Below are 13580 nucleotides of genomic sequence, written 5' to 3'. Positions count from 1 at the left end.
TAAATTAGTGGTTGAACTTTTGTATGCCGATCTAATACCTTTACATATGATCGCACCAAGACCAACGTACTCAGCTAGATGCCAATCTAATATCTTTACATATGATCGCACCAAGACCAACGTACACAGCTAGCATGAAGAGTATATTGTGTGGAACCATGTCGAAAGCCTTGGCTAGATCAATTTGCAACATAGCTACTTTTAGAAGCGCAGCGTCACAATACTGCAAAATGCTCCTGGCAACATTAATATTAGTGAATATGCTCCTACGCTTGATGCCGCAAGTCTGATGTGACCCCACCAACTTGTATATAACTCCTTGCAACCTCCTAGCCAGAACGTTTATAAACACCTTATAATCTACGTTTGTTAGCATGATTGGCCTGTATCCTGTCACTTTGCGTAAAACATGTTGCTTTTTCCCTTTAGGAATCAGCACGGTGTGTGCCCGATTAAACGATGGAGGCAGAGTTCCGCGATCTAAAGACTCTGAAAAAACCTCATGCAATGCGGCGGCCATATCCTCCTTGAACGCCTTGTAAAAGGCGGCATTAATGCCATCTGGACCAGGTGATTTGCCCATGCCAATATCATCGATAGCCTTCTCAATTTCCCCTGTACTAATAGACATTTCCAATAAATTTGTGTCCTCAGCATTAAGTCTCGGCATTTCTATCAAGAACTCATCTACAAAACCCGGCTCCTTTGGTTCGCGATAAGCTAACAAGTCCTGATAATAGTTTTCAAAAGCTTTCATGATATCTTTATGTTCTTTCAGTATTTTACCATTCCATTCTATCTCTAGTAAGCCGTGAGCTCGCGCATATGCCTTTTCATCTGACAAGGCTCGCTTTGTCGGGGCTTCACCCACGAGGTATCTCACAGCTCTTGCTCGTATAATTGCGCCTTTATATTTATCTTCTTCAAGACATTCAATTTTGTTTTTGACAACCTGCAGTTGATGTGTGAGTAAGCCCGGGTTTTCTGCTTCAGTATTCACCAAATCATTTAGCTCTGCCCGTACCTCACGTTCCTGTTTTCGAGCTTGATACTGCATGTAGCAACAACACTCTATTGCGTTCATTTTTATCTTTTGCTTAAATAATTCCCATCTTTCCGTGGCACTCCTTTCTGCGTTTTTGAAAAAATTCTTGATTTCCTTCTTTGTCTTATCTACAAACCCTTCGTGCGTAATTATTTTAGTATTCAGTTTCCATGTTTCCCATAAAACCTTCTTTTTGCACTTTCTACCTATCTCAAACGAAACTAAGCAATGATCACTGAAGGAAACAGCATACACGTCATAGTTCTGACATAAAGGTACTATCTCAGAACAAACATATGCTCGATCTAGTCGTGTGTGACTCGAACCTTGAAAATGTGTGAGGTGTTGGCGACTTCCACCCATCGCAAACAGAGCTACGTCATGTAAAAAGTACTTATTAAGGCTGTTACTAAGCAAACCAACGCTTTCATCACCTTATTTAGCAGTATACGTGCAATCTTCTCGGGTCAAAACACAATTGAAGTCACCCAACATAATCACACATTTCTGACATTAAAAGTACGCTTGCATTTTCCGAAAAAACAAACATCTGTCTCTCGAATTTGTAGGTATGTATACACAGATAACTCTAAATTTTGTGTTCCCGTAACAAAAGTCACACAAAACAAAACGCCCATGTAGGCAACTTTTGACCTCTTCCACTACAATACCAAGAGAGTTCTTGACAAAAATAATACATCCGGCTGATGCTCCCGCTGCATAGCTCACAGACGCATTGTACCGCAATGAAAATTCTACTACCAAGCTATCAGTCGCGTCCTCAGTACTAACTTTAGTCTCCTGGACCGCGAGCAAGTCAAGGTCTTTTTCTTGCATCAAGCGTTTCAACTGGTACTGTTTGCGACGCGTTCCTAGACCACGTACATTGAGCGTACCAATGCGTAAAGGCGCAGTCATGCTAGCCATGTTGATGACAAAGATGAAAACTACAATGCTGCGCTTACCGTGTCTCGTATACCGTGCAGTGGGAAAACCAGGGTCTTACGCGTCTCGATCGTGTCCCAGAACCGGCGGCGATGACGCCGACCGGCTTTCGAGGGCATATTTTTTAGTCTTAGCGCCCGTGACCCGATGCCACAGACACTCCGGCCGTTTCAGGTTGCGTTCCGTGCTCTCCACTCGGTAACGCTTGCCGCGTCCCGTGGTCGCTTCCGGAGACTTTGTGCTGGCTTCTGGCGTAGCGATCTCGCCACTGGTACCCATGTCTTCCTCCATCGATTCTTGAATGCCCTGCTGGCCGCCTGTTGTGGCCAACTCCTCGGATTCTTTCGTTAAGTCTTTGCCGTCTTGCGTTGTCGCGTCGGCTGTCTCTTCTCCAGTTGCCTGAACCATGGCGTCGGGTCCCATGGCATTGCTGCCAGGGGCCAACTTCTCAGCCTCTTCGGTGTCCATTAGATCATCTTGGGCGTCGTCTGTTGGCAGCGCGGTCATCGTAACTCTGGCATAACTCCTGACGCAATCTCGACTTTCATGTCCAAACGCTCGGCATACACCACAGCGGGGAGTCTGGCAGTCTCGTCGTATATGTCCTTGCATGTGACACCTTAGGCAAAGCGGTGCCCGACCCTGGGCCACAAGAAGGATGGTGCCCCCTCCAATCTTAAAAAGGTGTGGCAAGTCTTCTAGCACCACGCCTTCCTTCAGTTTCAGTCGCAGCACCCTCGTCGTCGATATCACGTGTTCAAAGCCCGCGACGGTCCAGTTGTCGTTGGAAACCTCCAGAACTTCACCAAACTCACCTAACGCTTGTCGAATGCTCTCATTCGAGACCGCAAAGTCAACCCAGTAGATTTTCACGGTTACATCATGTTGGATAGGGTCGATGATAGCACAAAAGCCACCCTTGACTCAGAGTCCACCTGTTTTGAGTAATGCATCTTTGTCATCCATGCTTTGCATCTTCACCAGCCATATGTGATTCATCTGGAAGGCTCCAATGTCAGTGATCGCCTTGATGAGTCCCACTTCTTCGAACGGGGCCCGAAAGTCTTCCAACCGGTATGGTCTTTTTTTCCAAATCACCGTGCAGAAACACACACTCTTCCATACTGTCACCCGACGGCAATGTAGGCAACAAAAACCGGTAATTCGATGGTGCAGAAGGGAACCTAACACCACGGCCAGCAGCGGCCGCCGAAGCACCTCGCACGGAGCGAGCCATCACACGTCCGTATCCCACCGAAGCCGAAAGTGGAGTGGACTACACCACGGAAACGAATGAGTGCGGCGGCTATTATTGAGTGATCATTACCTAGCAGTAATCATAGTCGATTTTAAGTGAGATACATATATATAAGGGAATGAATGGAAACACTATTTTTGTCCTTCAGGACGCGCTTAGCGCGTAGCGGGCGTTCTCCCGTAGGTACCGACAGGGAATACCTGGCCACCGCTTCGTAGGCCTACTGGATGATCCATTGCTGGTCGGCGAGAAGTTAACTTTTGAGGGAACTCTTCCACTTGTTTGAGGTAGAGTCGGGATGAGCGTTCCTGCACTCTCAGAGCGTGTGTGCGAGTGTCACCGAGTGCCCGCACGATTGGCACGTGTTGCTGGGGTACGCGTCGGGATATAAAACGTGAGGCTTGGCAAGGTTCGGGTACGTGTGCGTTTGTAATAAGCGTAGGGTGAGTGCCTGCGGTCTGTTAGGTTGGGACATAAGGAAAACAATGTTAAATCACAGTAATTGAAGCTGAACAGCATTGGGAAGACTTCTGAAAATAACCTTCAAATGCTCTTTATTTCTGTTCGTCCCGAGAAAATAGCAACTTATATTCACAGTTTAATGTCCATTGATTGGCACCTGCGGTGTACATTTTGGAACTCAGAAACGAGGTCGAAGGCTCTCCGAGGAGGAGTCGGTGCAATAATATACGGCCTTCATTGCAAGCAACGTACATGAAGAAAGAAAACAATATAACCGCCTCTTTTGATAAGTTCATACACATCTCATGTTTTATATACAAACATATTTTGCACATTTGTGATCGCAAATACAAGACAGTCACAGGAAAGGAACAAATCTTTATAAGTAGGAAAACAAAAGCGAAATTTCACTAATATTCAATTATCATGCACATATAAATTCAGTCACACTATGTGGTATGCTAGTCCTCCGGTTCTTTCGGCTGGCTTTGCAACCAGTCCCGCGAGGCCTTAATTCCATAATTGATCCTGTAGCATTTTCTTTTCTTCAAAGCGTCCTAACCATGTGCAACAGGGAAGGCAATGACTTTTTTTCCAGAGAATAAGGTTTCATCTCTCGACTGGCTTATACCTTTCTACAATGTTTATAAAAACGTCAGCTGGTGTTCAATCTCGGCGACCGTTGCAAAGTCCCCGTTGCTTGTCCTTGCGTAGCCATAGCTGCTGTTCTCTCGGTACTCATCGTCGCAACCCTCCAGTTCGTTCCAGAAACTCTCGAAGTCTAAGGGTGGTGCCTGACCACCATATTCCTCGGGAAGGATCTTGGCTGGAATTTCTTTGTGCAGTTCCTCGAACTTGTCACCTATCAGGATGAACTGCGTCAAGAATTATAACACATGGGTGACATATGAGTGGAGTTTCGACAGTGCATGGTTGCACGACACTTTTACTTGGACTTCAAGAGTTCTTTCAGACTAGTCGTGTTACACGCCTTGTATCCAGAAGTGCGAAGTATAGTTATGTAGGGCCCTTCCCTCAAGTATCCTCAAAAATAAATATAGAAGGAAAAGAGAGCGATGCAACGACCGGGAGGTTATTTAGAGATTGTCCAGTTCGCTATTTTACACATGGGGAGGGAAACGAGGGCTAAAAGAAACGAAAAGTGAAACAAGTCACAGCATATGCTGTGACACCGTTTTCATTGACATGCAATGCGATGCAACTGGCTACTACGACGACTCGACGATACGGAACGAATGACCCATGGCGTAAAGAGCTTAGCCCCTATAAGCTCGATTCTGATTAGCTGTGCAGCCAGACTCTCAAGGTCCTACTCTCGGTGGTCCTGTCCGCAAAAGCCCTTGAGCAGACTTCAAACGGCAAGTTTTCAGAACACTTTTCATGAGGGTCGTTAGTAGGCAATCAGACATATGCATCACTCAATACACCAATCGCTAAATGCTAGCCTCTTAAGGCCAATCTAAATAAGAATCATATATTTACTTTCACTTTGAATTTGATACTATAGTTGTAAATGACATTCATGAAATGGCCCTCAAATGTTCTTCAGTGCTTCCTCAGCAAGGCTGCAGCCAGAATTTTTTTTTCATGGATGGAGGGAGAGGGGCTGTTTAACCACACATTATGTATGGTCATGTGCGCGTTTGTATTTGGGCGTATACATACATACATACATACATACATACATACATACATACATACATACATACATACACACACACACATACATACATACATACATACATACATACATACATACATACATACATACATACATACATACATACATACATACATACATACATACATACATACATACATACATACATACATACATACATACATACATACATACATACATACATACATACATACATACATACATACATACATACATACATACATACATACATACATACATACATACATACATACATACATACATACATGCATACATACATACATACAAGCAAACATTTTTTCTGATTTTTAGAGCTAATGGCAAGTCATTCATTATGTCAGATCGACCGACGCTCTCACCCTTTGCACGAGCTTCGCTTTCAAGAAAGGCCGGATCATCGTGAAGAAGGTGTCGAAAGCTAGCCCTTGCTTCACCGAGTACATGGCCTTAAGCCGCATAGGCATACAGTCCTAAAAATAAAAAAGACGCACAATCTTGCAGCAAAGTCCTTCAATACGTCATAAAAAGAGGTTCGAAGCCTAGAACACTTCTACGTACCGCCGTAATCAAAAAAAAAATTTACTCTCAATACGGTAACTCAACGCTTCTTATTCGTTTTCAGCTTCCGTCAGCACTCCCAATTCATGCAATTTAAATGTTCTGTGAGTGTTGCACGCAGCTTAGGTAATTCATTGACTTGCGACTTACCCACAAAAAATAACAGCCAATTTTCGTCTAATGTTCAAAATTAGAATTTAAAAAGAGAAAACTTAGTTTTTGACAGTTAAGTAAATCACTTTTCTCACTTGCAGGCGTTTCTAGCGTTGACAATTGCCACATTCTAGCTTCATAAGTCAACAAGGCATACCTGAAGGTACTCGAATCCTCTCCTTATAAGACCCACATTGACGGCGAGCACTTTGTCTGCTGTAAATCCACCGTAATCGAACAGTAGCACCACACCTAGCGTTTGTGTTGTCGGATCCTTGGCCAGGTATTCCAAGCACACCATCATTGCCCGATGCACATCTACGTAGGATGATTCGTCGAGCACCCACATTCCTGGGAAACGGCATGTGAAAGACCAATGTGTTTTTTTTTTCGAAAAGACGAACTTTATTTTGGTAAAATTTTATGCTCGAAGCATTCATTTCACTACACGACCGCCTATTTACTTTCAAATTTTGATAGTTCAAAAAAGAAATAAAACTGGTACTAAAGGTTCGTAGTTCTCTGACGTCGAAAACACGTGATACATATGTCACACGCCCAGCTGATCTGCGAGATTAGGGAGCGGCATTTTAGATATGGTACTTTCCTTGACTTAGCATTCTTGTAATGCTCCTTTTCTGATGACGTAGGGACTATATGGATGCTGCTAATTAGTAAATTTCAATCCTGCAAAAAGGTTTAGGGTAGGGCAGGTCAGGTTATGTTAGGTAAGAGTAGGCGGTACATGCGCCAGAACACCCCTCGTTCATGGTATAGAGAGGCAGAATATCAGACTTCCGGAGACAATTTTTCGGCCCCGAATGACATTGAGAATTGGGTTCGAAAATACGCAGACCCGATGCCCATAGCTGCAATGAATGTAAAGCCAAGTTTGTGAGGTGATAAACTCAGTTTTATTTAGGCAACTAAAGCAATACGCACACAATTGTCTTTATTCTTACGCTATACAATTTCCCGTCTCATTGTAATAATTAGTTTCAAACGCCGCACCTGCCCCAACTGCCAACTCGCAAAGTTTTGATCTGTATAGGTGTCTAGATTGGTTACAAGCTATGACAAACTTCGAGAAATCTAGTCACACAGATGACCATCGGACAGTGCCACGTTGATGCAGGGACATCGCGGGAACGACGGCAATGCGTGATCCGCGTTGGGAAAATAACAGTAAAGCGTTGTGTGTTAATATAAAAATATGTTTCATTCCGCATTATATTTTGCATTTTTACAACGATTACGACCGAATGTAAGATTTGGTGCTGAATAGATTGTCTCACTTCTTGTGCCGCATCAAAAGTCGTGAACCTCTACTATACTTTTTACAAAAAGAAAACTTGTGTGCGTATATATTTTAGTCAAAACTGTTAAGCCCAGGGGCAGACTTTCGAAATAAAAAAAAGAAAAACGCAACCTCAGTGCGACCACTGGGATGATCCCGATGCGTCAAACCAGCATGTCATTACACAATATCCGCAATACCAAGAACGGTGCCTTCATCCGAGTGATCTGTTGAAAAGCCTCAATATACGACCCCTCACAATTGGCAATGTTCTTGGACTGGTACCACAGCATGACAATCTAAGATGAGTGACGAGCACACTACGTGATTCATTAGTGGACACAAGTTCTAACACTGTCTGTAAATAAGATTAGTGCTTCTCTTTATCATAATGTGCTGCTAATGAACATATCTAGTAGTGAGGTTATAAAAAACTATATTTACGTTCTCTAGCCGTGGTAGTCTGTGGGACCCCCCTCTATAAAAGAGACTCTGCCGTTAGATTATGCCCATTCTTTATACTCCAGAGATTGGGCATATACACAGCATTTCTGGTTCTTTTTTTTTATTTCTTAGTCTTTCTAGTAGTCCTAGGTTTTGCTTTTCTTTTTTATTAGGATCATGATGGTGAGAAAGCTGGCTCTAGCGGAGCTTATACTTTCGCATGCTTTTCATAAGTAATTTTTTTTAAAAATGGCACATGCATCTGCTTTGGGGGATTGAGTTTAGGAAGAGAACACCAACAAAAAAAGCTCCGGCATGCATGAAGATGACGACACAATGTGTTCAGTTTAATTCACGACTCTGGCGACCTGATGGAAACGCTACCACGACATACAAGCTCACGAACTTACGTCCATTGTTTTCATGAACTACGATGACTGAGTAATGGCAACCGAATGCACAAGCTACTAAATGCGGCGGAGGTAACTTGCGAGTTCCCATTGAAATATCAGCGCTCACTACAGAGGCATGCAAATGTTTTCATTTCTGCTGTAACGTACTATTAACGCGTTAAGGTAAGACATGGTATACCATACTGGTATTGCCGATGGGCAATAAACGCATCGGTACAATCAGGTCGAGTGTCCACTGGGGTCAACACGCACACCGGATATAGGTTAACGTGCTTCACTATATTAGATTTTAAAGATTAGTAAATCATGTGTTGCAACAAGCTGCGCCAAATCTAGACTGACTTGTTTCAGTAAACTGCCACATCAAAACCCACATCAATACACATATAGCATATATTCGTGTAAAATAATTTAATATATATTTTGTCATTGAAGAACTAGCAGTCGTTCCGTGCACGAATAGAACCGATGAGCGAAGCCGCTTAGGAATAGGACGCAAACGCATATGCACCTGATCGCAATGCTGGTTTTCAATAAAAAAAAAATTGGCAGATCTCACTGTACAATTTCAACCTTTCTCATTCCCACTGTACAATTTGGCATATGGGAAGCTAGCAAAACGGCCATTTCCTGACCGTTTCGATAATGGTATCGATACCAAACTCGGTATGGCATAACATGACTGTATGGATAACATATTTGATTAGCCATAATATGAAAATCATGAGATGTACGTCATGAATGTCATGATTTACATTTCATGGTTCTGAAGCTCTTGCGGTAGTTTCGTTCGCATGGCATGCTGTGAAACTGGTATACGGTATGACATGATTGCATGGCGAACACAATCGACAGACCTTAGCATGAAAATCATGACATGCGTGTCATGTAACAGCATGACTACATGCCACGCTCATGATGCGCTCGCTGCCGTTTCGCTCGCGTCACATATACCAAATTTGGTATTACGGTACGTGAATGTATGACAAAGGTATGCGACTGGTGCAAGCATGATAATCACGAGATGCGTGCCGTGTAACAACGTCACCACATGCCACGCTCTTGACGCGCTGGCGGCCGTTTTGCCAGCCTTACTCATACAAAATTTGGTATTACGGGATGTGGATGGATGACAAAGATATGATACTGGTGCAAACATGATTAACATGAGATGCGTGTCATGTAACAACGTGACTACATGCTACGCTCATGATGCGCTCGTGGCCGTTCCGCTAACTTCACATGTATCAAACTCGGTATTACGTGACGTGAACGCACGAAATAGGTGAATGACATATTCCAACATGATAATCACGACAATCGTGTCATGTAACAACGTGACTACATGCCACACTCATGATGCGCTCACGGCCGTTTCGCTAGCTTATCATAGGCCGAATTTTGCATTAGGTGACGCGAATGGATGATGAAGGTATGTGACTGGGTCAAACATTATTATATTAGATGCGTGTCATGTGAGAACATGACTACACGCCACAGCCAAGGCGCCAATACATTTCGACGCGACGCGGTGCGCGTGCTCGCCGGCGTTTCTTTAGTAGCGTCACGCCGGCGTTGCCACGCCAGGCACCGGTCCTGCCATATACTCGCAAGCGCGCGCTGCGCTGCATTGTTTTGACGCGTGCGCGATTCAGCACGTCCAGCGTCCTTCCGTCACGAAAAGAGGGAGACGCAGTGCTGTCTGCTTAACGCATCGGTGCGAAATGCAGCATGCCGCATTTCGGGCCGGTTGCCGCCGGGGCGCGCCGACGAGCGCTGCAGCACCGGTCGCGCCTGGCGTCAGACTATAGAGTGCTCGCGTTTTGCTAACGCAGCGTCGCTGTGCCCAGCGGGCGCGCGAATCAACGCTACACTCGAGTATATTGGGCCCTTCATGATGCACCCGCGGCTGTTTTGCTAGCTCCACATATACCGAGTTTGGTGTTACGTGACGTCAATGGATGACGAAAGTATATAACTGGCGCAAACATGATCATCCTAACAGGCGTGTAATCTAAGAACATGAAAACATACCACGCTCATAGCGTGCTCGCGGCCGTTTCGCTATCTTCTCATATAATACATCTGGTACCACGTGACGTTAATAGATGATGAAGGTAAACGACACATCCAAACATGATAATCGTGACACGTAAGTTATGTTAGGCATCATTTGCCTCAACCTCGTATCATTGTGCTGATTTTAAAGTGACATATCAACCTTTCTCCTTCGTTCTTCGCATATTGTTGATTCCCACTGTACGTGCGATCTGCCAATTTCGGTTTTTGGTTTTTATCGATACATATTCATAGACGTTTGCCCGCTCAGCCCCTTTCACTGTATTTCAAAAAGCGGTGAGCAACGTATGCCCATGGCTCAATTATCTAATGCGTTTCCGTAATGCCTCTCAGATAAACTCTTAACTAAGGCTTTATACAAGGCCCTCTGAATGCCGATTTGGGACATATTTCTAAGCAACTCGGCGTTGACGAAACTATTGTATCATGAAAGAGAGTTAATATATGTGCGTTTACTTCCGCCTACGGGTGGCACTGCCTACGCTTGTTGATGCTCAAGAGATAAACTTTGCATTGAATTTCGGAATGTACCAAGTAACCTTCCTATGTACTTATTGGTTATATCTCTCAAAACCTTACTATATCTCAGGTGGCACTGAGATGTACTTTCTTGTGTGCAATGAACAATATCTCAACTTTTTCTTCCTAACAGTAACTACTCCATCAAGCCACAAATCAACAACCAAAGTCATTTGACTGGCAGCGATTGACTTGTCAGTGCGCCCGATGTGTAAAATCTGACACAAATGTCAAAGAAAATACACACACCGGGTTTGAAGTAGAAGATTCGACGTCCGTGAGCGTCCTTCTCTTTCATGATCATCATCAGTTTTCTCGTGGCTGGTGACACCTTGGAAGGCAGGAAGTCACGAAACACCGGTCCGCTCGTATTTCGAATCTTGTAGTAGTTCTTCACAGTGCGCAGGGCCGCTTCCACGTCGTACTTCCGCACTCGAAGGAAACGTAGAAGGAACTGGGCATCTTTTCGGGAGTTCAAGTCTTCCTCCTCTGCCAAAGAGTAAGTGTAATCATGTAATCATGTACTTACTGGTGCCCGAAAATCTGTTCGATACTGCATCATACGGTTGCATGTTAAAAACGAGATTTCTTCGAAAACTTTCATGAATCAAAACAACCTGCGACATCCGAAGAAATTCTCTCCTTCCCCCTATCAGGCTCAAAAAACGCTCATGGAAACACTTTGACAAATATTCATGAGCCAGACCTGTTAGCACCTTGAAGAACGAAGCACACCTCCCAAGTAGCTACTGGGAGCATGATGATTCCACGAATTTAGGCTAAATTATATTGCTTCAACAGGCTTGCTGCAGAGTGGGCGTGTCTGCTTCATTACCAGAACGCTATAAGTCTAGAAACGCGAATTGCCAATGCAGCCGATTGCCTCGTTCCCGCTACGCTTCCTTAACTGAAGATCAGTGACAGCAAAAAATAAAAACTCTTGCAGCAACATCGCTAAGGGAAATCGCTGAGGGTCGTTTACATGTATGACAAGCCCTGGCGGCAAAACCTTGTACTGTAAAGCTTCAAAACTAACTATACAATATTGGGCATCATTGAACATCTATCGCTCACAGTTATCATCCACTGACCTTTGTTTATATTTCCAAGAATTTCAAAACCTCAAAAATTCATGGCAGCAGAGGTCAAGCCAATGTATACTTGCTTATTGTATCTTCCGAAACTTTCTCAGTGCCACGGCATTACGCCGTCCTAAAAACGCAACTTCACCCAAGAATTCTAATCTTATCTCACCTGATAACAGCTGCAGAAGTTTCGCGAGAGACTCCTTCCTCCGAGCTGGAGTCTCTCCGAGCTCGTCTTCGGCGATCTGCTGGAGCCTGAAAGGAAGCGCTTCTTCCGACGTGTCGAACACGTCATCCACGTGTTTCTTCGTATACACTCCAGCCATCTCCGTAATCTTGACTGCGCGACTGAAACCTCAAAGACAACACTGCACCGGCAAAGCACTGCGGGCGTGCAGTATAAAGCTAAGCACCGTGTCTATCTCCTCTCCACGCAAAATGGACATCGAAAGGGAGTTGAAGGGGGAACGGAATAACCGAGTTATGTTGCAAACGGGTTGTCGTGATTCCAGTGAAAGACTATACAACCTTGAACGCCAGCTTCCTTCGCTCATGTACACGAGGAAACCTGAGTATTGTTTTGGTTTTCATCTCCGGTTGGTGCCACTCCAGGAAAACGAGAAAAAGAGGAGGGCAAAGCTGACAGCCAGTCACGCAAAAGACCACTTTAAGGGCAGGTGTGTTGGTTGGTACCAGCGTTTATTTGCATTCCCTTCACCGTGTTTTGGGGTGCGTTGTCCCTGAATCTACAGACAGCCGTAATTTCACGTGTTTTCGCTGCTCTCAGGGCCGCACATGCATAATCTAGCGCACAGCTATTTATACGAACACGTGCAGGAGTTATAGTGGCGGTTAACGTTAAGAAAGGCGCCACGTCACGAAAGGCGTCACGTTTGTATTTTTGTTGCTGTAATCCTTGTTGATCTTTGTTGGGGCACGTTTACGTATTTCTTCTCCTGTTACGTTTATTTACCACGCGTTCTTCACCTTGTTTGTATACGAAGAAGAGGCCGTTCATAGATCATTTGACGACGTTTAGCTGCAGTGTACAGGCTGCTTTCTTTCCGAAGGTTTTAAGGTCACCTTCTTTGAGGACACCAGGCTTCTCTATCGAAAATTTCGATGCGCCTTGCTTCGGTACACTGTGAAGTATATTAGGGGAACAGAATTGATTAGTAGGTTTTTCGCAGTACCCACTGGCACAGTGTTATAAGATGGAAGAAAAAAAAGAGCTTGGTTGTTCCTTGTGTCATAGAAATCGGTATAACACGGAAGTGAATCATGTTTTCACAGGAGTAGCTTATTGTTTATTGTACACTCAAGTATGAGAGTTTGCACACGTGTATTGGTGTTTGACAGCTCTAGCCCTGTTAGACGTGGTGTAGCCACATTGACGTCTCGTAGTTCATATACATCCCAATGTCTAACGTGTATGGTATGACTTAACCCTTGTAGTAGCTAAAGTAGTTAAAATATGCCTGAGCACATAATATGGTCAATCTGGCGCGAGAATGACATCACCAAACACCGGTAATCGATATGAACGAATTCAAAGAGTCGTTATTTGACGAGTGAAAGGCCAAAGTATAATCGCTTCCCAGAGATCAAGGTAACCTGTAT

At 44.2% G+C, this 13580-nt stretch overlaps 2 protein-coding genes across 2 annotated transcripts in view; both read right to left on the bottom strand.

Moving 5' to 3' along the window:
• LOC119172009 (uncharacterized) overlaps positions 1-13580 on the bottom strand; it is a 247083-nt gene that overhangs the window by 36574 nt on the left and 196929 nt on the right. The gene's annotated exons all lie outside the window — the stretch shown is intronic.
• LOC142814282 (alpha-tocopherol transfer protein-like) lies at positions 3786-12458 on the bottom strand. The gene is made up of 5 exons (XM_075892819.1): positions 12130-12458; positions 11125-11364; positions 6281-6474; positions 5772-5882; positions 3786-4585 (listed from the first exon to the last, which is right to left on the bottom strand). The coding sequence occupies exons 1-5, from the start codon at positions 12284-12286 to the stop codon at positions 4355-4357; spliced, it is 933 nt and encodes a 310-aa protein (XP_075748934.1). The 5' UTR covers positions 12287-12458; the 3' UTR covers positions 3786-4354.

This window comes from Rhipicephalus microplus, chromosome 4 (genome assembly GCF_043290135.1).
Source record: "Rhipicephalus microplus isolate Deutch F79 chromosome 4, USDA_Rmic, whole genome shotgun sequence".
In the NCBI taxonomy this organism is placed as follows: Eukaryota; Metazoa; Arthropoda; class Arachnida; order Ixodida; family Ixodidae; genus Rhipicephalus; species Rhipicephalus microplus.
This window is presented reverse-complemented; position numbering and strand designations above follow the sequence as displayed.

Excerpts from the sequence above, each read along its gene's own strand:
- LOC142814282 (XM_075892819.1), bottom strand. The coding sequence starts at position 12,286 with ATGGCTGGAGTGTATACGAAGAAACACGTGGATGACGTGTTCGACACG. Across the intron at positions 6,475-11,124 it reads AATCTTCTACTTCAAACCCG|GAATGTGGGTGCTCGACGAA; the intron begins GTGTGTGTATTT and ends GCCGTTTCCCAG. Across the intron at positions 4,586-5,771 it reads AAGCGAAGCTCGTGCAAAGG|TTCATCCTGATAGGTGACAA; the intron begins GTGAGAGCGTCG and ends TTCTTGACGCAG.